At 34.9% G+C, this 27417-nt stretch overlaps 1 protein-coding gene across 3 annotated transcripts in view; it reads right to left on the reverse strand.

The window, feature by feature from the left end:
• LOC111054363 (gastrula zinc finger protein XlCGF17.1-like) overlaps positions 1-23694 on the reverse strand; it is a 49836-nt gene extending 26142 nt beyond the window's left edge. For 2 of the 3 annotated variants that reach the window (XM_039429795.1, XM_039429772.1), the window contains exons 1-2: positions 23516-23694; positions 20944-21045 (exon numbers count right to left, since the gene is read on the reverse strand). In XM_039429795.1, the coding sequence (XP_039285729.1) occupies positions 20944-21045; positions 23516-23527 (114 nt within the window). In that variant the 5' untranslated portion in view covers positions 23528-23694. Of the gene's footprint in view, positions 1-8533; positions 14810-20943; positions 21046-23515 lie in introns of those variants that run through there. The other variant, XM_039429754.1, reaches the window with a different exon arrangement.
• Positions 23695-27417: the final 3723 nt, after the last annotated feature.

The following is a 27417-nucleotide window of genomic DNA, read 5'->3' on the forward strand; positions in this document are numbered from 1 at the left end:
GAAACATGAAATAATATATTATAAACCAAATAGACAAAGTAATCCACCAAATTGGACAAAAAATCATGAAAACGTTTTGGAAATAGATAGATAGATGATTTTTATTTACAATAAAAGTGATGTGGGCAAATATCAAGAGAAGTAACCACGACATGCTTCAAGTGATCATCAATGTGTCGAGTCGAAACTACTGTATAATAATAGAAATAAACTACTACAACCCCCCCTCCCTCATAGGTGTAATGCGGGCTGGACTTTATAAGATGAGTGAAGCAAGCCATCCAGCTAGTGTGGGCTTCATTAATAATGCACCCTTTTGATAGAAAATTATCTTGTCAAAATTTTTTTTTAAAGTCTGTGTCTTTTTTATAACGTTCTTAAGCTGAGTTTACACCAAAGTTATTAACAACATGTTCATTTTTCCGTCCTTAGAGATTCTATTAGATTGAACATAACTTATCATGCACATGAGCACATGAACACAACTTATCATGTAAACGCCCATTGTGTGGTACATCATTTTAAAGGCTTTTTAAACCAAGAAATATGACATCAATAAAAATGATCAATGATACTTGTATAAAAAATAGCGGCTGATTAAAGTTTTAGTTTTCAAAGAGATAATTGATAAAGTTCAATCAGCCGCCATTTCGGATAACAGTATCATAGAACATTTTTATTGATATCATATTTCTCGTTTTGAAGAGGCCTTTAAAACGATGTACCACAAAATGGTTGTTTACATTTTAAATATTTGAGTTACAACCCCTAAGTCATTCCCTTATGATGGGTTGAATTTCAGTTGTACGTCAAAAGGTGGAGTATTTGACCAATAACTTATCCTGAAAGTTACAGAATTATATCTACAACTGTCTCCAACTTATTGAAGGGTTCCCATATATATATATATATATATATATATATGAGGAGGTGACATGCAAAAGCGAACATATCACAAGTAAGAGAACTTTCAGGAATGTGAAAAAACTGATTTTTCAATCAATTATCAAAATTTGTCTTCAAATAAATGCATATATATTTAGTAAATAAAGAATATCAATATAGAACAAGAGTTTTTGATAGGATTCATAGGATTACTTTGTTATTTTCAATTTAAATATGGATAAGTTTTTTTTTGACTGAACCAGGAGGATATGTATTTTTTTGCTTGATTCGCATGTGGATATGCTTTGATTCGTTTGAGCACAATGTTCCAGTAAAAAAGAGTCTATCGAAACAGATGTAAGCATAATACACAACAAAAAAAAGTATCATAAGTAAGAATATAAATTCAATTATGCAAATTTCAATTAATATAAAGTATCTTCAAAATGTGTAAATAAGTCATCACCTTGTAATATTTGGATAAGTAGATATGGAGTCCACAATCTTCTAAACAGTCATATGGATCAGTATCATACACAAAATAAAAAAGAATCATAAGTAAGAATGTAATTAAATTATGCAAATTTCAATGAGTATAGAGTATCTTCAAAATATGTAAATAAGTCATCACCTTGTAATATTTGGATAAATTAAATATGGAGTCCACAATCTTCTTCTAAACAGTCACATGGATCAGGATCGTTGTGTGCTTCTTCAGATTCCTCTTCATGTTCTAATACATTCTTGTACCACTGAAGAGCTTCATCATTCTTCCAGTCATCACCATAAGTGTCTTCAAAAGAGAATCGGCATCCTTTTTCTTGGCTGAGGAGATAGGGTGACCGAGAGGCAATGCTTCAATTGGCTCTTGAAAACATCTTCTGTGCGTCCATCCTTTTTTGTACAACTTCAAAAATGCTTCATTCTCATCCTCAAATCTGAAATTTTCCATTGCTTTCACTGTAACAGCTTTTACTGTCTTGTTCCCATCACTTCTGACAACACACTCCTTTATAATGATTCTTTTTTTCTGGCTGATTAACTCAATATTTTTGAAACGACCTGACAAACATTTTGTGTCTAGCAAGCTCCAGTTTTCACCCAACTTTCTCAATTCTCCAACTTCTTCATAGATCGAATAGTATTCTTCTTTATTCTGAATGACAGGTTTCTTTCGTAGTTTCTTTTCAACTTGGCCAAAAACCCTATCAGCTGGTAAGAAGCTGTGGCCTCTTACTGGAAACGTTATTAGGATCTCTTCAACATTACAACAGTGAGTCCCAAGAAAATATATCAGTGTGTGGATCACAATGTTATTTTTGTTTTGAGCGCCGCATCCATCACAAAATAACCGCAAACGCCTAATTCCTGTTAAATCTAGATTCTTCAAATAGTTAAAAAGAGCAGATGACACCTCTGTTGATCCTCTTCCGGACTCAGGCTCAGTCCAAGTATAGAATACTGGGGATTTTGCTTCAATATCAATAATACATAAAGCATAGAAGCTCAATTGACACAAATAAAATGCTTCTTGAACGGGACTTCTTGGTAACGGTTGCACTTGTTGTAGATCAAAGCAGACAGATAAGTCATTTGGGCACTTCTCTCCCATCAGTTAATAAATAGCTTTTGCTCGAATCTTATGGACTTTCTTTTTTAAAATCAGGCTATTAATAGTGTCATTACATCGTGGGTTTGCACTCTTTTCCTTTGCCATCTGTATATCAATTTTGTTGCAAAAACTACAAATGTCACTTGCTGGTGATTTAAAACCTATATTGAACCGACAACATTCTCTTCGAAACATGGACTTTGTCACTTGTAACTCCAAACCAACTGAACTATTGTAAATTTTAAACAATTTAATTATGTTCAGATCGGAATCTAAATAAATTCGCTTGGATTTTCTTCGGTTGTAGTGGCTTTCTCTCCCTTTTAAGATACCTATGAACTGCCGCACCGATTCTTTTTTTGCAGTTGACTTGTGGCTAACGTGATCACCTCCTCGAGTCTCCCTCAAGCCCCTGTTTGAAGTAATTTTATTGGCTATGTTATTCAATCTTGTTGGTTTCACTCTTGTAATGTGCAGAAACAGTTTTTTACAAATTTTTATTACCCTCCCATTCACTTTAAAAACTTGATATTCCACATTGTAACTGCGGGGCTTGGGCTTACCGGTGTTGTTCTTTTGGTTTGGTCGTCTTCTTTTAACATTCTTGAAGCTCATGAATGAACTTAATTTTGAATCTTGATGAAATTTATCAGGAAACTTGTAAATAGCTTCTCGTAGTTGTTTAGCATCTGCTGGCCTCACCTCAAAGCACTTGAAACGTTTGTTATTATGTGAGCACGGAATGAATGTGTTGGATCCTGAAGGAGCACTGTACTTTTCAATCTTCTTTTTTCCTCGCGCACTAATAGTCTTTTGTTTCTTTCTTGAACCAGAATTGCCATCTTTCACAGAAATTAAACTTTCGTCCATTTTTAATAAACTGTATACAGAGAAACAAAATTAACTACAACTGTAAACTGTATTTTCGAACTCAATACCGGTAATCATGCACTGAACTAGAAAGCTTTGTACTGAACATAACCAAACTTTTGTAGTGCATCATGGGATTCAAACAAGTCACATGACACTGAATACTGCCCTCTCATTGGTTAGTGGGATATGTCGTTTTTTGCATTGAACATAGTGATGGATACGTTCGTTTTTGCTTGAAATGCTGATCTTTGAGGACGACCAAAACATAAGTTGGAGCACTCCACACAACACTTCAAATACATAGAAATAAAAATATACAATTCACTTCCACTAACACAGCAAGAAAAATAACCTCAAGTCAGCGTTGTAGGAGAAATATGAAAAAAATCTTACAAATAGATAACGCAAATGTCCTATTTTCTAAAGTAATTTGAAAATTATTGCAAATATTTTTGAATGCCAGCCAAATTAGAAAGATGACCATCAACTTATTCGTTCGTTTATTACAGTAGTATATTTTAAAAAATAAGAACAAAATACATCAAGAACAATTGAACTTATTTAAAATATGTGTTCCCTATCGGAAAACCAGACTGAGAACACTTCATTGAATAATAATAAATCATATACCGTTGTTGAAAATGTACATGCATGCATGTATGCACTCATTCACACACTCATACACGCGTCCATTCTTACTTTTTCACACAAAAACCTCCGTTTTCACGTTTCTGCTAATCATTAAATTGTCTATAGTTTTGATTAAGGTCATATTCTAATGTTGTTGAGTCTCCTACTGAAATTTTAAAGAAAATGCCAGTAAAGATGTTTTCAGAAACATTGATACCTAACTATAGAATTTAATGTTTGTGTTGCCTACCTAGCCTGTTCAATTCTACTAGTGATCTCTTTTTTGGAATTGCTCTCTGATGATATTACACTGCCCAGGTATTTATATTCAACACATTTCATCACCTCATGATCTCCAACTTGTAGATCCTTAGCTGTACCTCCTGAGACTAGGTATTTGGTCTTCTTGAAATTTATTTTCATTCCATTTCCTTCATAAGAATCAGTTAACTGACTGAACTTTGGTAAATACAGTCACTCTACGCATAGCACGGGCGAATATTTTTCCAGTCATTGAGTGAGCCTGTGCGCGCCCACTGCCCCAGCAACCTGCAAGTCATCATTAGTCGCTTCAGAGATCCAAAAAAATTGGCTTAATCGGCTTAATCAAGGCGGTCCATAATCATGCATCATGAGTCAAATTCCATCGAAAAGTTGAAAATTTATTGTTGAGTGTACTTAAGCCGCCCATATTCCACAAAAAATGGCCAATTTCTAGTAGTTGGGGATGATGGTTGAAGCCGAAAATTATATGTGTTTTTCACAATACAAGGAGCATTGTTGGCAGTTGTACCTGGAATTCTATATGAGATAGAGCGCTCTACCTGATCTTGGATTGTAGAGCACAAAAATACGCCCAGAGGGACTTTGAATTATACATCTAACTAAATGGTAGCAATCGGGAGATGTTGTTGATCAAAAACTATAAATCATCAGAATTTATTTTTTCTTTAAAATTCACTCATTTCTGAAAAACCATAACTCAGTACTTATTGGAGATAGAGAGTTGTCAATGATCTCATTTTATTCAGAATTTTATAATCTAAAACAAAGGCTGAAGCAATTTTTTCCGTCCGATTACTGGATTTGGCAGAAATACATATAAATTGCAAGCACACCTCTTTTTTTATGTCTATATTGACTGGAATAAGAAGTTCCTGTGACAACTATAGAGGGATCAGCTATCTAAACACTGCTTACAAAATCTATAGCATGATTATCAAGGAGAGGATAGAGCCCATAATGGAAGTTCTCCTCCAGAAAGAGCGATGTAGCTTTACGTTTAAATAATACCTTACCGCGCTATACTTGTGGGGGGGCGCATATCAAAATTTCGCCCCGGGCGCCTATTAAACTCGAGGTGGTCCTGGGTGTAAACCCAGCTTTAGACTATGCATATATCATTGTAGATGTAATAAACCAATAAAATATATATTGATAGGAAAATAGAAAAATAATTGTGATAAGAAATTATCTTGCCTTACTCTATGGAATAGTTATCTCAAACGTCAGAAAAAATTCATTAACTCAAGTCTTCTCACCAGGGCCGGCCCCAGGGGTGGGTGGACCGGGCGGCCGCACAGGGCGGCAGATTTTGGGGGTGGCAAATTTTAAGGAATGGGAAATTTTAAAATAAAAATAAATAATAAATTCATAATATTAAATGTGAATAGTAAAATTATATAAGAAGCTTTTCCAAACTCGAGCTTGAAGACTTTTCTAACATCAACAATGTCCCAGGGACGTCTGAGTGGTCTAGCGAACATAAAATAGCTCAGTCACTAGATCTTCAAGATTGGTGAAGAAATTTTCCCATGCAAAGGTCACTTTTTATTATAGAAAAATTCGATTGCACTAGGACTCATCCTTTAGAAAACACGCTGAACGACATAAAAAGGATTTATTCATCCTTGGCTGAAACAGCTGTGGATTGTAAAAAAGTGAGTGAGCGAGTGCATCTGTGGAGAATCAAAAGTCTCATCCCCGAAATTCATAAGCTGACTTATAGCCAGCTGTACAATATGAACACGATCATTTTGAAGCAAAGACCTTAAAGATGCATAGGCTCACATGCAGCGCTAGTGTCGTAGTTGGAATTGATATCCACCATTGAGGGGGCAACCCATAAGATTATTACATACCAATGCCTTTGTGATCTATAGTATTACTAATAAAAAATATATAATATCTCGTGCTAAAATACCCAAATGGCGACCTTCAATTTCAAGTAAGAGCTATCATTGGGAAGGCATAGGCATTGTGGATCTTTGGCCTGGTTGCACAACAGCCGGTTGAATTTTAACCGTGATTAATTCCACGAGAACCAATCAGAGAAGGCATTTTTGAAAAGAAGGCTTCTCTGATTGGTTCTCGTGGAATTAATCACGGTTAAAATTTAACCGGCTGTAGTGCAACCGGCACTATATCTCTTTAAGGTCTTTGTTTTGAAGAATATGTGTTCTGTTAATCAATAAATTAATAGAAATAACGAGTGAAGCTCAGTGCCCCGAATATTATTTATTGAGATGTCAATAAATCATTGTAACTTAAACATCTGATAACCTTCAGGTGGATTTTTAAGTCGGTTTATAAAAATCTGGTGTGGCGCACTCACACAACTTTCCTTGCCGTTATGAAAATTTATCATCTGAAATTTTTACAGATATGGGACTTATGGCAGTTGATAGAGCTTATCAATGACTATTTTAGGTATAAATTTGATCAAAATCGTTGGAGCCGTTTTCAGGAAAATCGCGAAAAACCCTGTTTTTGAAAACATTTTCGCCATTTCAGCCGCCATCTTGAATTTCATTTGATCGAAATTGTTCGTATAGGATCCTTATAGTGTAAGGACCTTAAGTTCTAAATTTCAAGTCATTACATAAATTGGGAGATGAGATATCGTGTACACACACACACACATACAGACCAATACCCAAAAATCACTTTTTTGGACTCAGGGGACCTTAAAACGTATAGAAATTTAGAAATTGGGGTACCTTAATTTTTTTCGGAAAGCAATACTTTCCTTACCTATGGTAATAGGGCAAGGAAAGTAAAAATATATCTGCAACCGGGAACATAAAACAGTTTATGAAATAAAAATGATTTTAAAATGTGCAATTTACACTTGGGATTCCTAGTACATAATTATTCAGAGTTTACTGAGACTCTGTGGTGCGGATAGCGTGATCGCATCACAACGGAGACACAATAGTTAGGCGATCACTCAAAGAAGGGATGGAACCTGGGATTAACAATAAGAATTGTAGTCTGTAATATCATCCCCGATATCCTAGTACTGCTAAAAAAGTTTCAGGGTTGAAGGATTAAAAGGAAATTCAACTTTTATGATAAAATTGGAAACATCGCGAAGACTTGTTTTTCTTTCAATTATCACTTCTCTCAGAATCATGGGGCATCGTAATGCGTGATAATTTAACATAAAATTAAAGGAGAGAATGTCTCCTTTCTATTGGTGTCTAGATCATTTTTATCCGACGTATAGTTATTTTTTAATTAATGATTATGTTCGTCAATGTAGAGACATTTCGAACAAAAAACATGAAATTTTCGACATGCTGGAAACTTTTTTGTTTCAAAAGATAAGTGGTGGTGAAAGCGAGAAAGTTTCTCAGAAATAATTGATTTTTTTTCAATTGTCAAAAGTAGTTGGAAGATCGTATTTAGACTCCAAGGAATTTTAAAGTTAGGAGAGCGGCTGCATGGTATGCATTGTGTACCAAATTTTACAGTTTGCTCAAGGCTGGCAATTTACAAGATATTTTAACGGATAATTTCAAACGCAAGCAGCTGATTGCCTCTAGAAAGGCTGTAATGAAACACTGCTTGGATTATTCGAGGCGAGGTTGTCATTTTTACTATTTTATAATCATGTGGCTTGCAGTTGCTGAATTTTTCAATCGTTCTGTATTTTGTCTTTGTTGATCCCAGCTATTGATAGTATCACAGAATAACGGCAAGGAAAGTTGTGTGAGTGCGCCACACCAGATTTTTTAGTTTTAGTATTGACGTTTTTGAAAAATATTGGATTTAAATTAATAGGGCTGCTTTCTAAAGCCCTGCGCACAAAACATCAGTGGAGTGGTTAGCTGATTTCACGTTGTTAATAGCTTTGGTTTAAATGCAGCACAAGAGTGCGTGGTAGCAGCCGGCCATATTGAATTGATATATCATCAAATCTATTTATAAAATAACATCATAGTACCCTTATTTGAAATAAAAGAACACATTAAAAACACAAATTAAAACAACTAGTTTCAATGTATCACATCATCTTCAGGTTTTAAAAATGAATTTTAAATAAACGTTCGTTCAAAAACATTACATAAACATGTAATGTAATATGGTACATTATTGTAGAGAATAGATTTCTTCAATGGATAAACTTGCTGCATTTTTAAAACAAACTACTTTTATTAATTCATTAACATAAATGAAATTTATGAAAATAAATAAAATCAAAGTTACGATTTTTTCCATGTTTTTTGGGAAGGAATAATTCAAATTAAATAAATAAATAATAATTTTATTTGTTTACGGACTAGCCATACAAATACAGTGTTACAGTTAAATAGAGATACATGCATAATATAATTATTCTATAATTTAAACATTAGCATCCAATAGAAATTAAATACAAAATTGAAATGTCAGTTCATGAGAGAGCACGATTTCACTCTTTATGTCTATTTTTAATATCTCTACTATATGTGGATTATCAAACAATCAAGAATAATAGAATATTACTGCATAACTGAAAATTAACATGGAAAATCGAATTAAGATATCAATAGAATGATTACAATTTAACAAAAATACTTGAATACCACAGCAATATAACAAGTTTAGATCAAACAAATAATTCAAATTAGAAAATGCTAATGCCTTGCTAAATTATATATAAGGTACGGTTGTTTATTCTTCAAGTTTTTTTTCAAAAAGATCTGATGGAACAGTACATGTGATATTGTTTCAAAAGAAATGCCTGATTTGACCGTTTCTACATTGGGCTAGTGAAAAAATTATTAAAAAAATGTAATGGGACATCAATTTAATTCAATTTGACTGAATTACAGACTGTATACCTAGCCTAACCCCTTCCATACCTATGAATATTTATCTTAGATAATAATATTATAGGCAGTGTGATGTCACATCTTCTCATAGCTTGTTGCCATTTAAAACCTATCCTGATACAAATAATTGACCTTGGAATGAGACTCAGTATTTTTAGTAATATCTAATCACTGTTGTTTCCCTGTTTGTACTACATGATGTATGAACCCAGGGTTTCACCAATGACACTATCATACTCAGAAATCAAATGAAAGTGTGAGCTCCATGAGTGTTTCTAGACCTAGGCAAGGATGGTGGAACCAGGTTGAGGCTGACTACAGTGAGGTTCATGTTATAATGGCAGTGAAGGAAGATAGTAGAACAGCGTTCCAATTCTCTGCCTTGCCACTGTCTTCTATTGAAGATAGCTGATAATGATATATCTGATGTAATATTAACAGGAAATTCTTGTGTAGAGTGATCAATTATATTTTATTTTCATGAAAATTTATATTTGTCAAAGATTAAATACTAAATTTTCATAATTATTGAGATTGAATATTCTGTTAATTGATTATATTTCTACATTGTTAGAAAATGATCTGGCAATGCTGCAGAGCTAGAAAATGATAGCGCTTTCTGCTTTGATGAATGATACACAGGGGAAGCAAAACCAATGTTAATCAAATACTCCCATTATAACGTGGACCTCACTATAGGAGAGCTATTGAGGGAGAAGCAGAGGATCAAGCTGCATGACGTTGAGTTGATGGTGGGGCAAAATATCAACATGATATTATTTATTGAATGACTTGATAATTTTATTGTGGATGATGACCATGTGAGCAGTAATGCTGTGAGTAGGTGATGGAAAGTGCAAGGTTGATTTCATGAGGCTGGCCACTAACGGTAAGACATGCATAATACACATATATGAAGACCTGAAGTAAATATTATGGTCTAAGTGCAATTTTTTAGTTAACCCCGGATTATTGATCTATGAACCCGGCCTGTTAATGTGTATTATGATTGAAGTACCAATTCTTTTTCTATTAGTTCAGATAGTTGCCGAAAGAATGCGTCAGTTCTATGTTCCCTGCAGCGCAAAGTTAATAATGATCTAAGTGCCTCGCGCCAAAACTGTTCCTCGCGCTGAATGTTCCTAGGTGGCACGGGATCATCTTTGTGAGGTTATGTTCTACTATTGGTAGGTTTTGTTGTAGTGAGTGTTTATAACATAATAGTATTGTTTAATTCAATAATTTGATACTTATATTATTCAATAGTGTAAAATGAGTGAAAACGTAACTAAACTAAGAAAGAAGGGAGAAGGACGAGCAGCCAATGAGAGAAAGAAGAGAAGAAACAGTGGTCTAGAATATTCAATGAGAAACAATGTTTTGGTTCCAGGTAAAAGACCTCCATCACCACAAGTGAAATGTAAGTGTAGATATAGTTGCAAGGACATCTCACATCCACAAAAGCTGACTTTATTTGAAGATTTTTATAAAGCTGATTTCTGCCAGCAACAAAACTACCTCATCGGCCTTATTACTGTTAAGACAGTCAAAAGGAGCCGCAATGGAAATTATGATGATCCAAAAACAGTAGGCGTCAAGCTACTGCTATCTATACAATTCCAAATGGTGAAGGTGAAATTGTCCAGGTATGTCGGTCTACATTTTAAGAGATCTTTGATCTAGTTCCTAAGAGAGTGCAAATGTTGATGGAGTTGAAACAGACAGGCAATCCCATGTACACCGAGAGAAGAGGCAATAGGACAGAACATCGTAAATATACGGTCCAGGATGAGAACTCAGTGTGTGAACATGTTAATTCAATACCAAGGGAGGTTAGTCATTATGGACGCAATAAATCTCAGAAAGAATACTTGTCTCCAGATCTTAATATCAGTAGATTATTCAAAGCTTTTAAAGAAAAATTTCCGAATTCTCAAGTTACATAACGTTTTTATTTTGATACCTTCAAGAAAAAATTCCCCAACCTGTCATTCAAAAGAACTAGGACAGATACCTGTGCTACTTGTGACCTCTTAAATGCAACTATTGCATCGTCTTCAGGGGAGCCAGACCAGACTGAAACTGCATCATTTGAAGGCTGAAAACGCCAGAAGACAATTACAAGGAGATTGTAAAAATGCTCAAAGAATTAATAGCAACACCAATGTGTTCTCTCTCGATCTCCAGCAAGTATTCTCATTGCCAACTTTAACTCATAGCAATATGTACTATCTACGCCAGCTTTCTGCTTACAATTTAGGGGCTCACTTTCACAATGGATTATCCATTATGACATTGTGGCATGAAGGCCAATCCTGCAGAGGAGGCAATGAAGTGGCATCATGTTTATTAAACATTTTGAAAAATGTTACCCCAACAGATACCTTGATTGCCTGGAGTGACAATTGCGCTGGGCAAAATAAAAACCTGATACTGCTCTTTTTATGGATTTATCTCACAGCAATTGGTGTATACAAAAAGGTGCAACACAAGTTTCTAGTAGCCAGACATACTTTTCTTGCCTGTGACCGCGATTTTGCGGTCATAGAAAAAAGGAAACGTGTTTCTATGTGCTACGTTCCACATGACTTGAAAAAATGATTGAAACTGTTCGTGAAAAAATCCCTTTGTAGTTAACATGATGGAAGATAATGATTTTTTCAATTTCAAAAAATGCAGTGACAAATTCTTGAATACCAAAAACATCTCTGAATTAATATGGTTGAAAATTGATGCATTATCCCCTGGGAAAATCAAAGTGAAAAAAACGTTCAATGAACGACAGTCAATGTCTTTAAACCAGGCATTTCTATTGAGGACATCAAGAACATTAACCTTCCAAGACTTGAGTGTGTTTCCCAATTATCAGAAGCAAAAAAGACTGATTTGAAGAGTATGATACCATTTCTGAATGAGCAGACACAAAGAGTTCTATGAACATCTAACATTATAGGTGAGCTATGAAAGACTAAGTTTATTAATAATTTTGACAAAAAAAATTTGATTTTGTTTGGTTCTTTCCTTTATAATTAATACTATTTCTGCACAATAAACAATACTAAAATTCGATTTGAGGAGAGTTCTCATAGCCCCCTAGGCTCTAGCTGGCCCATTAAATTATAGCTTTGTTTGTTTTCTTAGATAAAAAAAATAGACTACAGCAACATCAAGCCTAACGGCTTTTTCATGATTGCAGGTATAATGTTTCATAATTAATATGTATGGATCTTACATGTTCTTACATGATCTCAACCTGTGAGGGGTTAATAACGCTATAAATAATATAATATATCTTATTTTATAAGACCGAGGAAAAATGTGGTACTTAGATAGCAATATTATGCATGTGGCACTTAAATCATTATTTCCATTGATAAATGTGGACAATGATCTGTTTTGATTTACAGATTTGAAAAATTAAAATCTCTAAAATGGGGTGGAATTTTAAGGAGATATCACTCATACATGTGTAACTAGGACCATTTTACAAAATTACTTTATCAAAAAGTTAAATTGATTAAAATAAATACTTACTGTGAGAAAAACCTCATTATCTCGGAACTTGGAAAATGGCTCTTAGATCATTAATTATTTCAGGTCTTCATATTAGCATAGATTTATTTATTTTATTTTATATTTTTTAGAGAGAAGCACTGATTGGGAGAGAAAAACTAAGGATACTCCTTGTACTATTTCTTTCCCAAATTTAGATAACACTTTAAAAGTCCAAAATAGGGTTATGATTTCACTTTACTGAAATTGATTGTTGTGTTATCACAGCGAAAGGCTTCCAGCAAAATTTGTTGAGGTTAGGTTTTTGTATCTCCAAATTTACGTTGTTTATTTATTTTTTGCTGCAGTATTTAAGTTTGAATAATCAATTTATTAAAAAACCGGTTAGGTGACCTGCTGCAACCCATAGGGGTCCCTAAGAGGACGAACCGAACACCACTTGATCTGGAAGCAAACCGGAATCAGCCACAAAGGCTCGTTTGAGGTCCGGAAAACACCTGGACCATTTCTGATAAGTTTTGACCTGTTGCCATGCACTACAAGGACAGTGATGACTGCCACTACTCTCCCACCACTCCTAGCGACTCCCCTCCCTCCAGGTAGTGCAAAAGCATGGCCTATCACCTATCAGAAAGGAGAGAATTTCAGTCTTGTGAGATGACAACCGTGGTGTATCTGGAGGACACCGAACACCGCGAGGAGCCCAGCCGTCCCCAAAAGGCCGCTCCAACCACCGGCCGGCACACACCACACTGTGAGCAGCATCCCCTACTCTGCCCCTCCCAAGACGCCAGCCCAGGGTGACCCTGGCAATTTGAATAGAGCCAAGGTGTGGGCCAATACTCAGAACCTCAAAAAATGTTGTTTGAAGCCTTTAGCTGTGATGACACAACAATGAATGGCGACATGAGTGTACACACATGTTCAACACACTTGTCCTGTTATTAGTGGCCATCCTAAGAAACACAGTAAAATAGATTTGAATGAGTACACGTAGTCACAAATTTTCAGCCAGTAGTTATTTCTCCTTCATGTGTTCTTATATGTTTCTTCAAATTAGCAGATTGAGCACATTTATAGTCACAATACTCGCAGCTGAAAGGTGTTTCTCCTGTATGTGTTCTGATATGTGATTTCAAAGCACTTGCAGTAGCACATTTATATTCACAAAACTCGCAGCTGAAAGGTGTTTCTCCTGTATGTGTTCTGATATGATTCTTCAAAGTATATGACCGAGCACATTTATAGTCGCAAAACTTGCAGCTGTAAGGTGTTTCTCCTGTATGTGTTCTGATATGATTCTTCAAAGTATATGACCGAGCACATTTATAGTCGCAAAACTTGCAGCTGAAAGGTGTTTCTCCTGTGTGTGTTCTGATATGATTCTTCAAATTAGTTAATTGAGCACATTTATAGTCACAATACTCGCAGCTGAAAGGTGTTTCTCCTGTATGTGTTCTGATATGTGATTTCAAAGCACTTGCAGTAGCACATTTATATTCACAAAACTCACAGCTGAAAGGTGTTTCTCCTGTATGTGTTCTTACATGTGATTTCAAAGTACCAGATTGAGCACATTTATAGTCACATAACTCGCAGCTGAAAGGTGTTTCTCCTGTATGTGTTTTGATATGTGATTTCAAAGCACTTGCAGTAGCACATTTATATTCACAAAACTCGCAGCTGAAAGGTGTTTCTCCTGTATGTGTTCTGATATGTGATTTCATATTCCCTGCAATAGCACATTTATAATCACAAAACTCGCAGCTGAAAGGTGTTTCTCCTGTATGTGTTCTGATATGTGATTTCAAAGATCTTGAGCAAGCACATTTATAGTCACAATACTCGCAGCTGAAAGGTGTTTCTCCTGTATGTGTTCTGACATGTATCTTCAAATCACTTGATTGAGCACATTTATAGTCACATAGATCACAACTGAAAGGCTTTTCTCCAGTGTGTTTTCTCATGTGTCTCTTTAAATAACTGATCCATCTTGTTTCATAGCTGCAGTCAGCACAGCTGTAGAGCTTGATCTTTTTGCCAGCCACAGATGGCTCAGTGCACTTTTCCACTGGAGAGATTGAATGTGCATCCAGTCCACCAACTTCTGTTGCATTGGCAGTTTCAGATGTGCTGCAGTTTGAAGGCCACATCTCCGGTTCACTCTCCACTGAACATCCTTCTGCCTCTTGCTCAACTGCAAACACCAATAATGCAACTTGTAAATGAAGCAGAATTGAATTCAACTGATTGAAGCAGAATAAAGTAATGAGATTATCTAGAGTAAAACACTCACACAATTTTCCTTGCCTTACCTCAATCACACCTCATTGATTATCATAATCATTATAGAAACCAAGAGTTTTGCAGCCGATTGTAGAAATAGTACATAAAACAGATTATATTTAAATATTGGGTTAGATTGTGAACAATCACAGAAATAATAATAGCAAATAAATTATGCCATGAGCAATATTTTTATTGATACGTGAGAATACTGATCTATGATTGCTAATCCAGACCTTGGTTTTCTCTCAATTGACATACATACATAGATACATACATAGATTGAATTATCAGAAATTGATTGGTCATGTATAATGACTGCCTATCTTTTTTGTTTCAAAACATGAAAATACTGTCAAATAAATAGTAAGTTTCACCTTTGTTTTAACACAAACTGTAAGAAATGTACATCAGAACTAAAGCTATAAACTGACATGGAATTGTCAGCTCTAGTTTGATGAGTGGGGGTGTCCATTATTCATTGGCTACTCAGAAGAGCAACATGGCTACAATTGGCAAACACAGCACATTATTGCATATAAGTTGTGCTGGAAATAGGATGATAATCTGTAGTGAACACAAGTAATCGAATGAAGGGCAATTTATTGAAAGGATGAAAGAATAAGACGTTGATTTTGTCAACACCACTATGTATATAGTGGTATATAATATACCACAATATTCCCTCCATACAATCAAACTATTGAAGGAATGTGTATAAATGCATTTTATACCTATAAAACTGTTTCTATGGCAACCACATCTGACATCTGATAGCCATCACCCTACATAATTATTTCTTCATTTCCTATTTATTCCATTTACAATCCAGTGTTATGTATAAGTATCATTAAGGAATAAAAATGAATGAAATAATAACTTGAATCTCACCATAATCTTCCTCTTTTATGAATATTAGATTATATCCAGGGATTAGATAATTTTGTATTAATTTCATTATTAATTGTTTCTTGATCACGTTTTATCATTTTGTTTTAGATTTTAATTCTTAATTCTATTTTATAAGCCAAACATCGTTTAGAGGTTATTTTGAGGTTAGGTTTTCGAGATTTAAAAATAAACATAGATAGTTTACTTGACTAAAATTATAACCAAATTAAAATCCTATCATTTATAAATCAATTATTATTATTGCAAGTAATATAATTTCTTAGATAGGAAGATGAGCTCAAGTAGAACACCGAAGGTTATTAATAGAAATGAACACATAGCGGGAGTACTTATGCATTCCCAAAACCAAAATTCAAAAACACCAAAACCAAAAACCCCAGTTCCTCAAACTACTTTAGCCGAAAAAGTTGCTCAACTACAAAGTAGCCACACTAATTTAAAAAACCAATTAGAAGTAACTCTAAAAACGTCTGAGGAAGAAAGGTTAGGGATGGTAGAAGAAATTAAATCTTTGGAACTGATTATAAAATTACAAGATGAAGACCATAAAAAAGAAATACTAAATCTAAAAAATCAATGTAGTCTAATGTCGGAGGAAATAAAGAAACTAAAATCTAAATTTGATAATACTAAATGTATGATAGAACCTCCGTCCAAATGCAAAAAAATAGAATCTAACCTAAATGATGGGAAATGCTCTGAAAATGGTCGAAATAAAACGTACAGTGAGGTTTTGAAGACAGCAACCAAAAATATAGCTGAGGGAAATAAAGATAGGAAAGGGAGAGTTCTGCTACTGACGTCCAGTCATGGACGTGATTGCAGTGATCTCCTTGATAAAAGATTGAAAAATAAATTTGATGTCCAATGTTTTTTCAAGCCAAGTGCATCAATTAATGCAGTTGTAGAGTCAGCTAGGGAACAAACTAAAGACTTTGATGAAAATGACTATCTAATTGTACTGGGTGGCTCAAATAATATAAATGAACCTAACTTGAATCATCTTCCTCAAGTAACAGAAAAAATCAAGGGAATTGTGCCACTCAGCAAAAAAAAAAACTTAATAATAGGTACTATTCCTAATAGGTTTGATAGGCCAGAGTTAAATTAAGCAATCAATTCGACAAACAAATCAATCCATAATACAATCAACAGCCTAAAAAATAAGAATTCTAAACAACTGGGGATTTGTTTTCTAAATGAAAGGCTGAAAAGACATAACTTCACTAATCATGGGTTGCATCTAAATCGATCTGGCAAAGTAATCTTTTGTAATAGATTGGCAGAGCTGATTGAAAGCCGTTTGCAATCCTCTGGTTTAAAAACAGTCAAAAAAACAAATAACGATTTTTTAGTAAATTGGCTCAAAACAGGGAAAGGGAAATAGCTACAAATGCTAGAGATAGAGTAGCACAAGATGGTAAGGTTTTTAGTATTTATCATCAAAATATACAGTATCTTCGCAACAAAATTGACAGATTAGAAGTATTTCTTAAACAGGATCCTGACATTGTTATTTTCACAGAGCATGGCTTAAAAATAAAGGAAATAAATCAAGTTAGGATTCCAGGCTATTCACTGAGATCAGAATTTTGTAGAATAGCTCATAGAAGTGGTGGTGTATGTATATTCACTAGCAATGCTAAACATACCCAAACTTATGAACTGGATTTTGTTAAGAGATTTTCTGTTGAGATGGATTTAGAGGTGACGGGACTAAGGTTAAAAATTGATGATCGATTTGAGGTAGCAGTGTTAGGTATCTATAGGTCACCAAATGGAGACTGGCAAAAATTTTGTGAGCTGCTCCATACACTTTTGGAAATTACAACCGCTCGTTTCACAAATGTTATAGTAGTAGGAGATTTCAATACCGATTTTGCCAGGCAGGATAAAATGACAGAGGATATTAGAGATATTATTAATATGAATAATTTAGAAATTAAGGTCCACGAATATACAAGAGTAACTCGAACTTCACAGACAATTATTGATAATATCCTCACAAATATAGAAGGTTGTAATGTCAGGTTAGGTAGCTCAGATCTATCAGATCATAACTATCAAATTTTAGATGTTAAGTTGCAGGGCCAGAATCCAAGCAGAAAAAAAACTTTTGTGAAAGAAATTCAGCAATATGAGCTTGGAAATATAAATTGTTTGAAGCAGGAACTGCTTCAAGAAAATTGGAGTAGTGTTTATAACAGTTGTAACCTAAATTACAAATATAAGCAATTCATTGATACTCTAAGATTTCACATTAGTGTATGCTGTCCAATAAAAAAAGTCAAAGTAAAAAGTAAATTAAACAGAGTAGAGGAATGGATAACTGAAGATATTCTTACTCAAAGAAATATTGTTAGGGAAGCTTATGAGGAATTTAAATTAGTGAGGGATGTTCCGAGTGAAGTCAAATACAAATGTCTAAAGAAAAACTATGCAAAAGAAGTGAGGAAAGCTAAGTGTAAGAAAACAGCTGAAATATTAACAACTAGTACCAATTTTAACTCTGCTGTTTGGGAGGTAATTAATAGGAGAGCAGCTCAAAAAGATACAGTTACTAATGTCCCTAGGATAATCGATGAACATGGAAATTATATGGATGATAGTATAGACATTTGTAACTTTTTCAATAAGTATTATCAACAGGTTGCATATAATCTCCAAAAGTCACTGAACACTAATACTTATAATACAACTACATTAAATGCTGAGCCAATTGAAAAGGTATTTAAATTTCATCCATTATCAAGAGATGAGTTGTCAAGAATAATAAAAAATTTGAATAACAAAAAAACAGTAGGATTGGATGGGGTCTCAAGCAAAATTTTAAAAGAATGTGAAAATGAATTACTGGACCCTTTATTGCATCTCCTTAATACTTCACTAGAGCAGGGTATTTTCCCTGATGATCTGAAACAAGGAAAAATTTTGCCAATTTTCAAGAGCGGTGATTCTGAAAGAGTTGAAAATTATAGACCCATTAGTATTCTAAATGTAATAAGTAAAATTTTTGAAAGAGTAGTTTTAAATAGGCTATTGATGCACCTGGAAGAAATTAATTTCATATGTGATGAACAGCATGGGTTCCAGAAAGGGAAATCTACTAAGACTGCAATAGTATCCCTTGTTGAAAGACTAATAGATATAATAGATTCAGGTGAGAAGGCAGCCGCAATATTTCTTGATTTATCCAAAGCTTTTGATTGTGTGAACCATAGAATATTATTGGAAATACTAAAAACTGTAGGTGTGAATGGTATAGAACTAAAATGGTTTAAATCATATCTCATAGGTAGAAACCAGTGTGTTGAGCTTACCAAGGTGGATGGGAATGAAATAGTAAAAATTAAATCTCAAAAACTGGAGGTCCAGGCTGGAGTACCTCAAGGCTCAATTCTGGGTCCCTTACTGTTTCTGTTGTATGTGAACCAATTACCAAAAGAGTTAAAAGATCACAGAGCTCTGTTGTTTGCTGATGACACATCGCTTATCTTTAACAATTATTTATTAGATAGTCTAGAAATAAATGCTTTTACTGGAGTACAGTCAATTGTCCAATTCTTGAAGCAAAGGCAATTAACAATAAATAGTAAGAAATGTCAATTCCTACAATTCAAAAGTAAATATAATTCAGTAGAGGATAGAGAAATAAATGTGTTTGTAGAGGAAAATGAATTAGACCAAGAAGAGAAAGTAGCATTCTTGGGAATTTTATTGGACAGGAAATTAACATGGCATCCTTACATTGAGAGGATATGTAATAAGATATCATCTGGGGTATTTGTCCTGCGGCAGCTTGCTAGGCTGAATGATAAAAAACTACTGTTAACTGCTTACCATGGACTTATACTATCTCATATTAGGTATGCTATTTTAGTATGGGGTAATTCATCTCAACAAAATATGGACAGGGTGTTTAAGATTCAAAAGAAGGCACTCAGATGTATAGAGAAAGTGAATAGGTTAGACTCTTGTAGGCCTTTATTTAAAAAGCTTGGTCTATTAACTGTGCCATCTTTGTATGTATATGAAGTTGTAATGCATGTGAAAACGAGTGGTGTGATCCAGAATTCAGATGTTCATGAGTATAATACGCGAAACAGAGCAGATTATCATATAATGGGTCACAATAGTAGGTTATTTGAACAAAAACCAGATTATATTGGTAGGAAATTTTATAACAAGCAACCTCAAATCTTGAAAAGTAATGATGATTTGAAGATTTTCAAAAAACAAATTAAAAAATATTTAGTTGATAGAGCTTTCTATAGTGTACAAGAATTCCTTTCAAACCTAAACTAGGTTGAACTACTTAGTGTTAGAATTATTATGTAATAACATGACTTGTCTTATACTCCATGACTGGAGTCTTTAGGACGTAATCTTAAAAAAAAAAAAATGTTTTTGAGTGTAGAAATATGATCATTTAATGCAGAGAATCGGCATAGCTATTCTTCTATCTTTATCCACTGCCATTATAACGTGGACCTCACTATAGCCTGAGTGTCACCATTTGGAAACACATGCTCTCGACTAGAGTCGAGTCTCTTCTCGACCTGAGTCGCGTAAGTGTGAGTTGAGCCTTAGTCGTGAAGGAACAGCAACTACTGAATTTGACTGCTGTCTTGAGTTATATCACGATGATATTACAGTTTAATGATAGAAATTGTTATGTTTTTCAAAGATTATGAAATTGCAAGCTAAGGCCAGCCATTCACGTTAATGTTTGCCACAGAGCTATAACTGTACAGATATTCGTCTGCACTCTGCAGTACACCTGGACAGGCAAGAGGTACTACTGTGCACTGGGTGAGTGAGGGGTAGTTGAAGTTTGAATAGGAGCCATCAAGTTCTGCTCTCTAGATTAAGATAAACTGATTGCTAGTTTGGTGGGTGTCAACAGAAAATAGACTAGAACGCTAGTCAAAATACTTACAACTTACTTACGGCCTACTAAAGATCACTTTGGTTAATTGATAGAAATTTTAACAATTTTGAATTTTCATACTGTTCTTCTGCCGAATCTGGAAGAAAACTTTTCATTCAGCAATAAGTTTTAATTATAATGTGACGAAAAAACACAAACTAAACTGCATAACTTATTTATTCTATTCAAGATAGAATACATGCCTGATTGGAAGTTGAACCATTGTGTGAGGATGACTCATCTTTGACGTTGCTAGTTGCAAATTCACATTCTCCAAATTCATCCTCCTGCTTCTCGATCTTGATCTGTGAACATAAGAGAAGGCTTGTGTCACTTGAAAACTATCAATAAATCAGACTCAGCAAATATCAAACTCAGCAAGTAATAGTGCTCAGTATTAAAATATGGGTTGTAGTAGTTGATGTTTGTTTATTTATGTTTGTTATAGTAGCAACGAATATATTCAAGAATGCATCCCTTAAAGAATGGACCTTTTTCTATAGTTCCCATTGATGTCTTACTCTACAGTTTTATAAGATCAATGAAAGGCGACCAATAAAAATATTATAAAGAATATTGCAACTGAAATAATATTTCAACTAATTTCATCATATGCTATCAACAGTTGAAAAGTTGAAAGAAAATTGGATTCAACTTTAGTGTCTCTGTAGGAAATATATGGCTTTTTGCAGATGATGTCAGCCATCTTATATATGACCAAAATAAACATAGTCTCTGGTCCAGAGCTCAAGGCGGATTAAAAGAAGTAAGTAAATGGTGCCATACAAATAAGTTATTGTTGAACAAAGGAAAAACCAAAATATTGCAGTTTCACAATAGATAAAACATTAAAGCTCACCTCTGCTTAAATTGGAGGGTTCCAGCGTGAGTGTAGTGCAAAATATAAAATATCTAGGCATATCTTTATCCGATAGCCAAGACTGGCAGTGACACATTGAATATTTATCAACAAGACTAACAGCCATTTGCTACATGATGCGCCCACTCTAACCACTACTCTAAAAAGAAGTTTTTATAAAAGTTAACTATGGCTGCTTTTAAAGTATCAAAAACTATGGTATTGTTTTCTGGGGTAACAGTCTGCATATGGAGAGATTACTTTACTTCAAAAGAGAATTACAAGAACTATCTTCAAGAAACCCTACTTGGAGCACTGTAGACCCTTGTTGAGGCAGATATCCTTACACTGCCGGCTCTTTTCAGTTTAAAAGAGAACTTAAAAGCTACCTTACCAAGAAACCCTAAACTTTGAGAATATCTTGAAGAAAGGACATCACTCCATCGACGACATGACGTGATGATGGATACAAATATATTGACGCCCACGGCGCTGATGTGCTTCCAGTGGGAGAATCTCAAGTATCAAGTAAGTAAGTAAGGTCCACCCATCTACTGAATAAACTGTATAAACAATGCGCATAAATGCATATGCAAGCTAGGTTATGCATGACCACCAAGTGTGCAGATGCTTACTTTCCATGACCAAGATCACCAAATTAAAATTATTTATTCTGCCTTACATTTTTTACAATGTATAAGCTCGTAAAAAAAATACAGTGTACATAATAAGATACATAACACAATATCAAGAATAGCAATAGCTCAGAGTATGTATATACAAGTAGGCTAACAACCCCATTAGTGGGGTTTCACACCAAAGCTGGGCCGGGCCGAGCGGAATCCGCGTTAACTATGCGGGATTTAGTCGGGAGCATTCAAATCAACGCTGGGCCGAGCGGATTTGTGCAGTCAGCTTGACGCGTTTTCGGCCAAGCGGATTCTGCCTTCTTTCAGTTTAGTTTGATATTTCCACATAGTGATTTCTCACTACAAGGCTAGAAAACCTACTGAGTGAATCGGCTTCAGTGCGAACGCAGACAGATTCCGCTCGGCTCGGCCCAGCTTTGGTGTGATATGGGTCTTATGCTATCATTTTTTCAATATATTTCCCTCCCCAAATTTAGCCACCTGAAGGGCTTCGTCATTGCATTTGAGGAGGTCGTCATAAGAGAAGATGAAAACTGGAAAAGTGAAAAAAGTTCTAATAAAAAAAAAGTACTGAAAAAGTGCTATAGCAACACCCAGTCGGCTAAAGTGCACGTCCAGTGCCAACATACCTGTCATCAAATTTTTGGTTGGGATCGATTTAGTATGTTATTTTGAGCACAAAATCACAAAAATTAAACGGCGCTCACTATTGTTTTTAAAATAAACTAAGTTCAAAGTAGCAGAACTTTACATGCATTTAACCTATAAGTAGCAACCATAAGTAGCTAAGGTTAGGAAAAGCTGTAGGTTAGGAAAAGCTGTAGGTTAGGAAAAGCTTTAGGTTAGGAAAAGCTTTATGTTAGGAAAGCTTAGGTTAGGAAAAACTTTGGGTTAGGAAAACTCAGATTAGGAATATCATAATTTGATGATTTCAATAATCAAAATGGCTGCTACTCATAGGTTAAGTGCATGTAAAATTATGCTACTTTGAACTTAGTTTATTTAAAAAACAATAGTGAGCGCCGTTTAATTTTTGTGATTTTGTGCTCAAAATAACATACTAAATCGATCCCAACTAAAAATTTGATAATAGGTATGTTGGCACTGGACGTGCACTTACACCGCATGTTGATGCTCACACTAAACGCAATTAGAAAGTTCAAGGGTGTAAGTGCACGAATTTAATGTAATCTACCTTAAATAGAAAAGTTAATGCGATACTGCTTTTTAAGGTTATGTTGAAGAAAAAATATTTCAATAACTCACCCTCTTATCCATTATTCTATTAATAGGACAAAAACATATAAACCAACAATGAATAGGAGGTAAATATTTTTTTGCGTTTGATTATGGATGTTTTTAAGTAAATTTTTTAGAATATAAGCTGCAAAGTACTGCAATCGAAAGCTTTCCTCCTTCCACTTCCTTATCCTTTCTCAAAATCTATTCCTTCAGCCCTTAGACCAGTTATAGAATAGACACGGCTCATTGTATATTCATTCATACTGAAAGTCGATGAAGCCAACATCTACAGCCAAATCCATCCATCTTGACGTCACAGCAATGACGTCACGCATCGTAAAGAGATTATAGAAAACTTTTTTGAATTTGTTGTGTAAGTGTTTGTGGTGTGTAACTTACATTGTTGTTGGCTTGGTTGTGACGTCAAGATGGGTGGATTTGGCTGTAGATGTTGGCAGTATGGAAACTTGGCCACAGAATAAGTACAGAATGGAAACTTGTAATCAATCGCCTATCTATCCAATGCTTTTTACATGACGCCAATACTAAACACGTCACGTGACCTTGGGAAGTTCCAATCCTGATCTTCTGATTGGCTCGTGGCAGTGAATGAGATCAATTGATCCGGATCATTAAAGTGATCCGAACCTACAATCAATACTATTACAATGCGGCGCTTCCTGACAAGATGGCGGATTTTAGCGTCACGGTACTAGCCAAGTTTCCATACTGTATGTATACTGTGACTTGGCTAGTACCATTGATATAATATATAGTTAGATGACTAAGCTATACCACTAAGGCTATACCTTCAAGCGTTTGGAAGCATGATGCCTCCTTCATTTCTCGTCGCCATTGAATATCGGGCAAGAAGTCAGGCGCCCAGACAGACTTATATGGGAAAACATCGACTTTCATTGCGTTATATCTTTCGACATACTTGATGGATTTCAATATATATTTTTTTCAACTTTTCGTCATTTCCATTACCATAGGATACAATGATTTGTTCATTGAACATTATTTTTAACTCGACCAAACATCTAATTTAGTGAACCTACCTCACTACAGATTTTGATCCATTCTATTAGCAAATGAATCTCATTTTTACAATATTTTCCTATTACCATGTATTTAGGATATGGAAAATAAAACATTTATTATAGAACACTAATATTACCGTATATTTTATCAGATGGCAAATAATAATAAATCAACTGTTATCACAATATTTCGTGAAACTGTTTCCATTCGTTTTGCAACTTAAGTATAGGTACTAACTATACTTTATACTCCTATATTTAATATAAGATAATAAATAATTACATATTATAAGAACGGGAAAATAAAACAAAAATTATAGATCGCTAATATTACCGTATATTCTATTAGATGGCAAATAATAATAAATCAACTGTTATCACAATATTTCGTGAAACTGTTTCCATTCGTTTTGCAACTTAAGTATAGGTTTAGGTACTAACTATACTCTTTACTCCTATATTTAATATAAGATAATAAATAACTACATATTATAAGAACGGGAAAAATAAAACAATAGCATAGATGAAGAATTTATAGACAATTTTAGCAAATAATATTTTTTATAATACAAATTTAGCATACAATATTTTCATAGTTCACAAAATATTACAATATAAGACAAATTAATGGAATGGAATATGGATACCTATATTGGATCTATGGAAATAAAATATTTATTATAATATTACCGAAACTTATATTTTATTACTTGGCAAATAATGATAATGAATCAACCTAAGCCTGCATGAAACATGACCGATGAAAATATAAAAATACTTATGTATGAAAAGAAATATTTTTATCTGGTGCATGCAGATTCGTACATCCATAAGCACTGCATGAAACTACCATACTTTGAATATTTTTTATTGCTTCAATAAAAAAAAATTATCATTTGAAAAAAGCTCTTTTTCTGCACAGTGAATACAAATACCCGACTTCTTGCCCGAAATTTCTGGTAGCTACACTAGCGCAGTGGCATCATAGCGGATATCGCTCTTCTTAATCTTATTCTCTATATCAATGGCTAGTACCCTGACGCAAAAATCCGCCATCTTGTTAGGAAGCGCAGCATTGTAATTGACCGAGCGAAGTGAGGTCTAAGATTCAAGTCGACGGTTTAGCATTTCTCTTAATGTTTATATGTTGCGCATTTACGGCGAAACGCGGTAATAGATTTTCATGAAATTTGACAGGTATGTTCTTTCTTTAATTGCGCGTTGACATATATACAAGGTTTTTGGAAATTTTGCATTTCAAGGATAATATAAAAGGAAAAAGGAGCCTCCTTCATACACCAATATTGGAGTAAAAATCAGACTATAGAATTATTCATCATAAATCAGCTGACAAGTGATTACACAGATGTGTGGAGAAGCCAGCCTATTGCTGTATTTCCATAAGGTCTATTATAGAGGCCTATCTCGAAAACTGAGGTCGATATAAGAAAATTCTACTGAACATTTTTTTGTTGCAAATTTCATGTAGAATCTATGGTCTTCGTCAGCTGTTACACCTTTCGCATGGGACATTCTGTATATCTTCAATCTTCAATCTCCATTTGTAGGACCGCCATTAACCAGCCAGATGAGCTGGGTAGGTCAACACATCAATATACAATTTCACACAAGTTTTTGACAACACTGTCACATCAAAAAATAAAACATAATGGCATAGATGGCTAAACACGGTGATGGCCACTAAATGTCAACTATAGACTCCTGAAAAAATTCACTCAAGGAGCAGTATGGTCTTGCACACAGCCAGGACTTGAGTCTCCTCTCAAACTCACTGTCACTCAAATGACGCACAGATTGAGGTAGCATATCAAACATTTTAATAGCGATATTCGGATAACAGTTTTGAGCCTTACTTAGCCTACATCGAGGAACATTGATGTCGAGAGCATTTCGAAGTGAGTAGGCACTCTGCAACCCTCTCAAATTCACTGTCAGATTGGTATTCCTAATACCAACCAGGGGAGCAAAGATAAACTGGTTAAAAACTGTGAGAATCCCGAGTCTGGCGAAGAGTGGCCTACAGTGCTCCAGATGACCACTGGATGACAATATCTGAACTGCCTTCTTCTGCAGCAGAAGAATACTCTCACAGTGTGAAGAGTGTCCCCACAGCAGTATCCCATAGATAATGTGGCTATGGAACAGTGAAAAAGAGGCCATAATCAAATGCTCCTCCATCAGCAAGCACCTCAGTCTTCTCAACAGGTAGATCACACGAGACAATCTTATGCATACAGCATCCACATGAGCACTCCATGTTAACTTTGGATCGATGTTAAATCCAAGAAGCTTCACCAGTTCATTCAATGAATGATTGAAGTGGTTTCTCAGAGTGCACATGATATCCTGTGTCTTGCCGACGTTGAGCAACAGCTTGTTCTCCTGAAACCAGCATTCTGCACCAGCAAAGGACTCCTCCAACTCAAGGGTGGCAGCTGCAGGCGAGGATCCTCTCCCAACAAGGGTTGTGTCGTCCGCAAACAGCAGCTCACCTCCGCCAACTCTCAAATCGTTCATATGCAGGATGAACAGGACCGGCCCCAGGACAGAGCCCTGCGGTACCCCATGCCATACATGCAGCTCGCCAGATGATACACCCCAAACATTCACTATCTGCTTTCTGTCAGAAAGATAGGACTTGAAAGTGTCAGCAACAATGTCTGTTTACCATACTGACTCAACTTTCCAAGGAGATACTCATGAGACACACAGTCAAAAGCACGTGACAGGTCACACATTCTCACTGCCACAGAATCTCCACTCTCGAATGCATCAATGACTTCATTGATCAGGGCCAGCAGGGCGGTTTGCGTGAACTTGGACTTTCTAAAGCCATGTTGTCTATCAGACAGCAAACTATTC

This window comes from Nilaparvata lugens, chromosome 1, assembly GCF_014356525.2.
Source record: "Nilaparvata lugens isolate BPH chromosome 1, ASM1435652v1, whole genome shotgun sequence".
Classification (NCBI taxonomy): domain Eukaryota; kingdom Metazoa; phylum Arthropoda; class Insecta; order Hemiptera; family Delphacidae; genus Nilaparvata; species Nilaparvata lugens.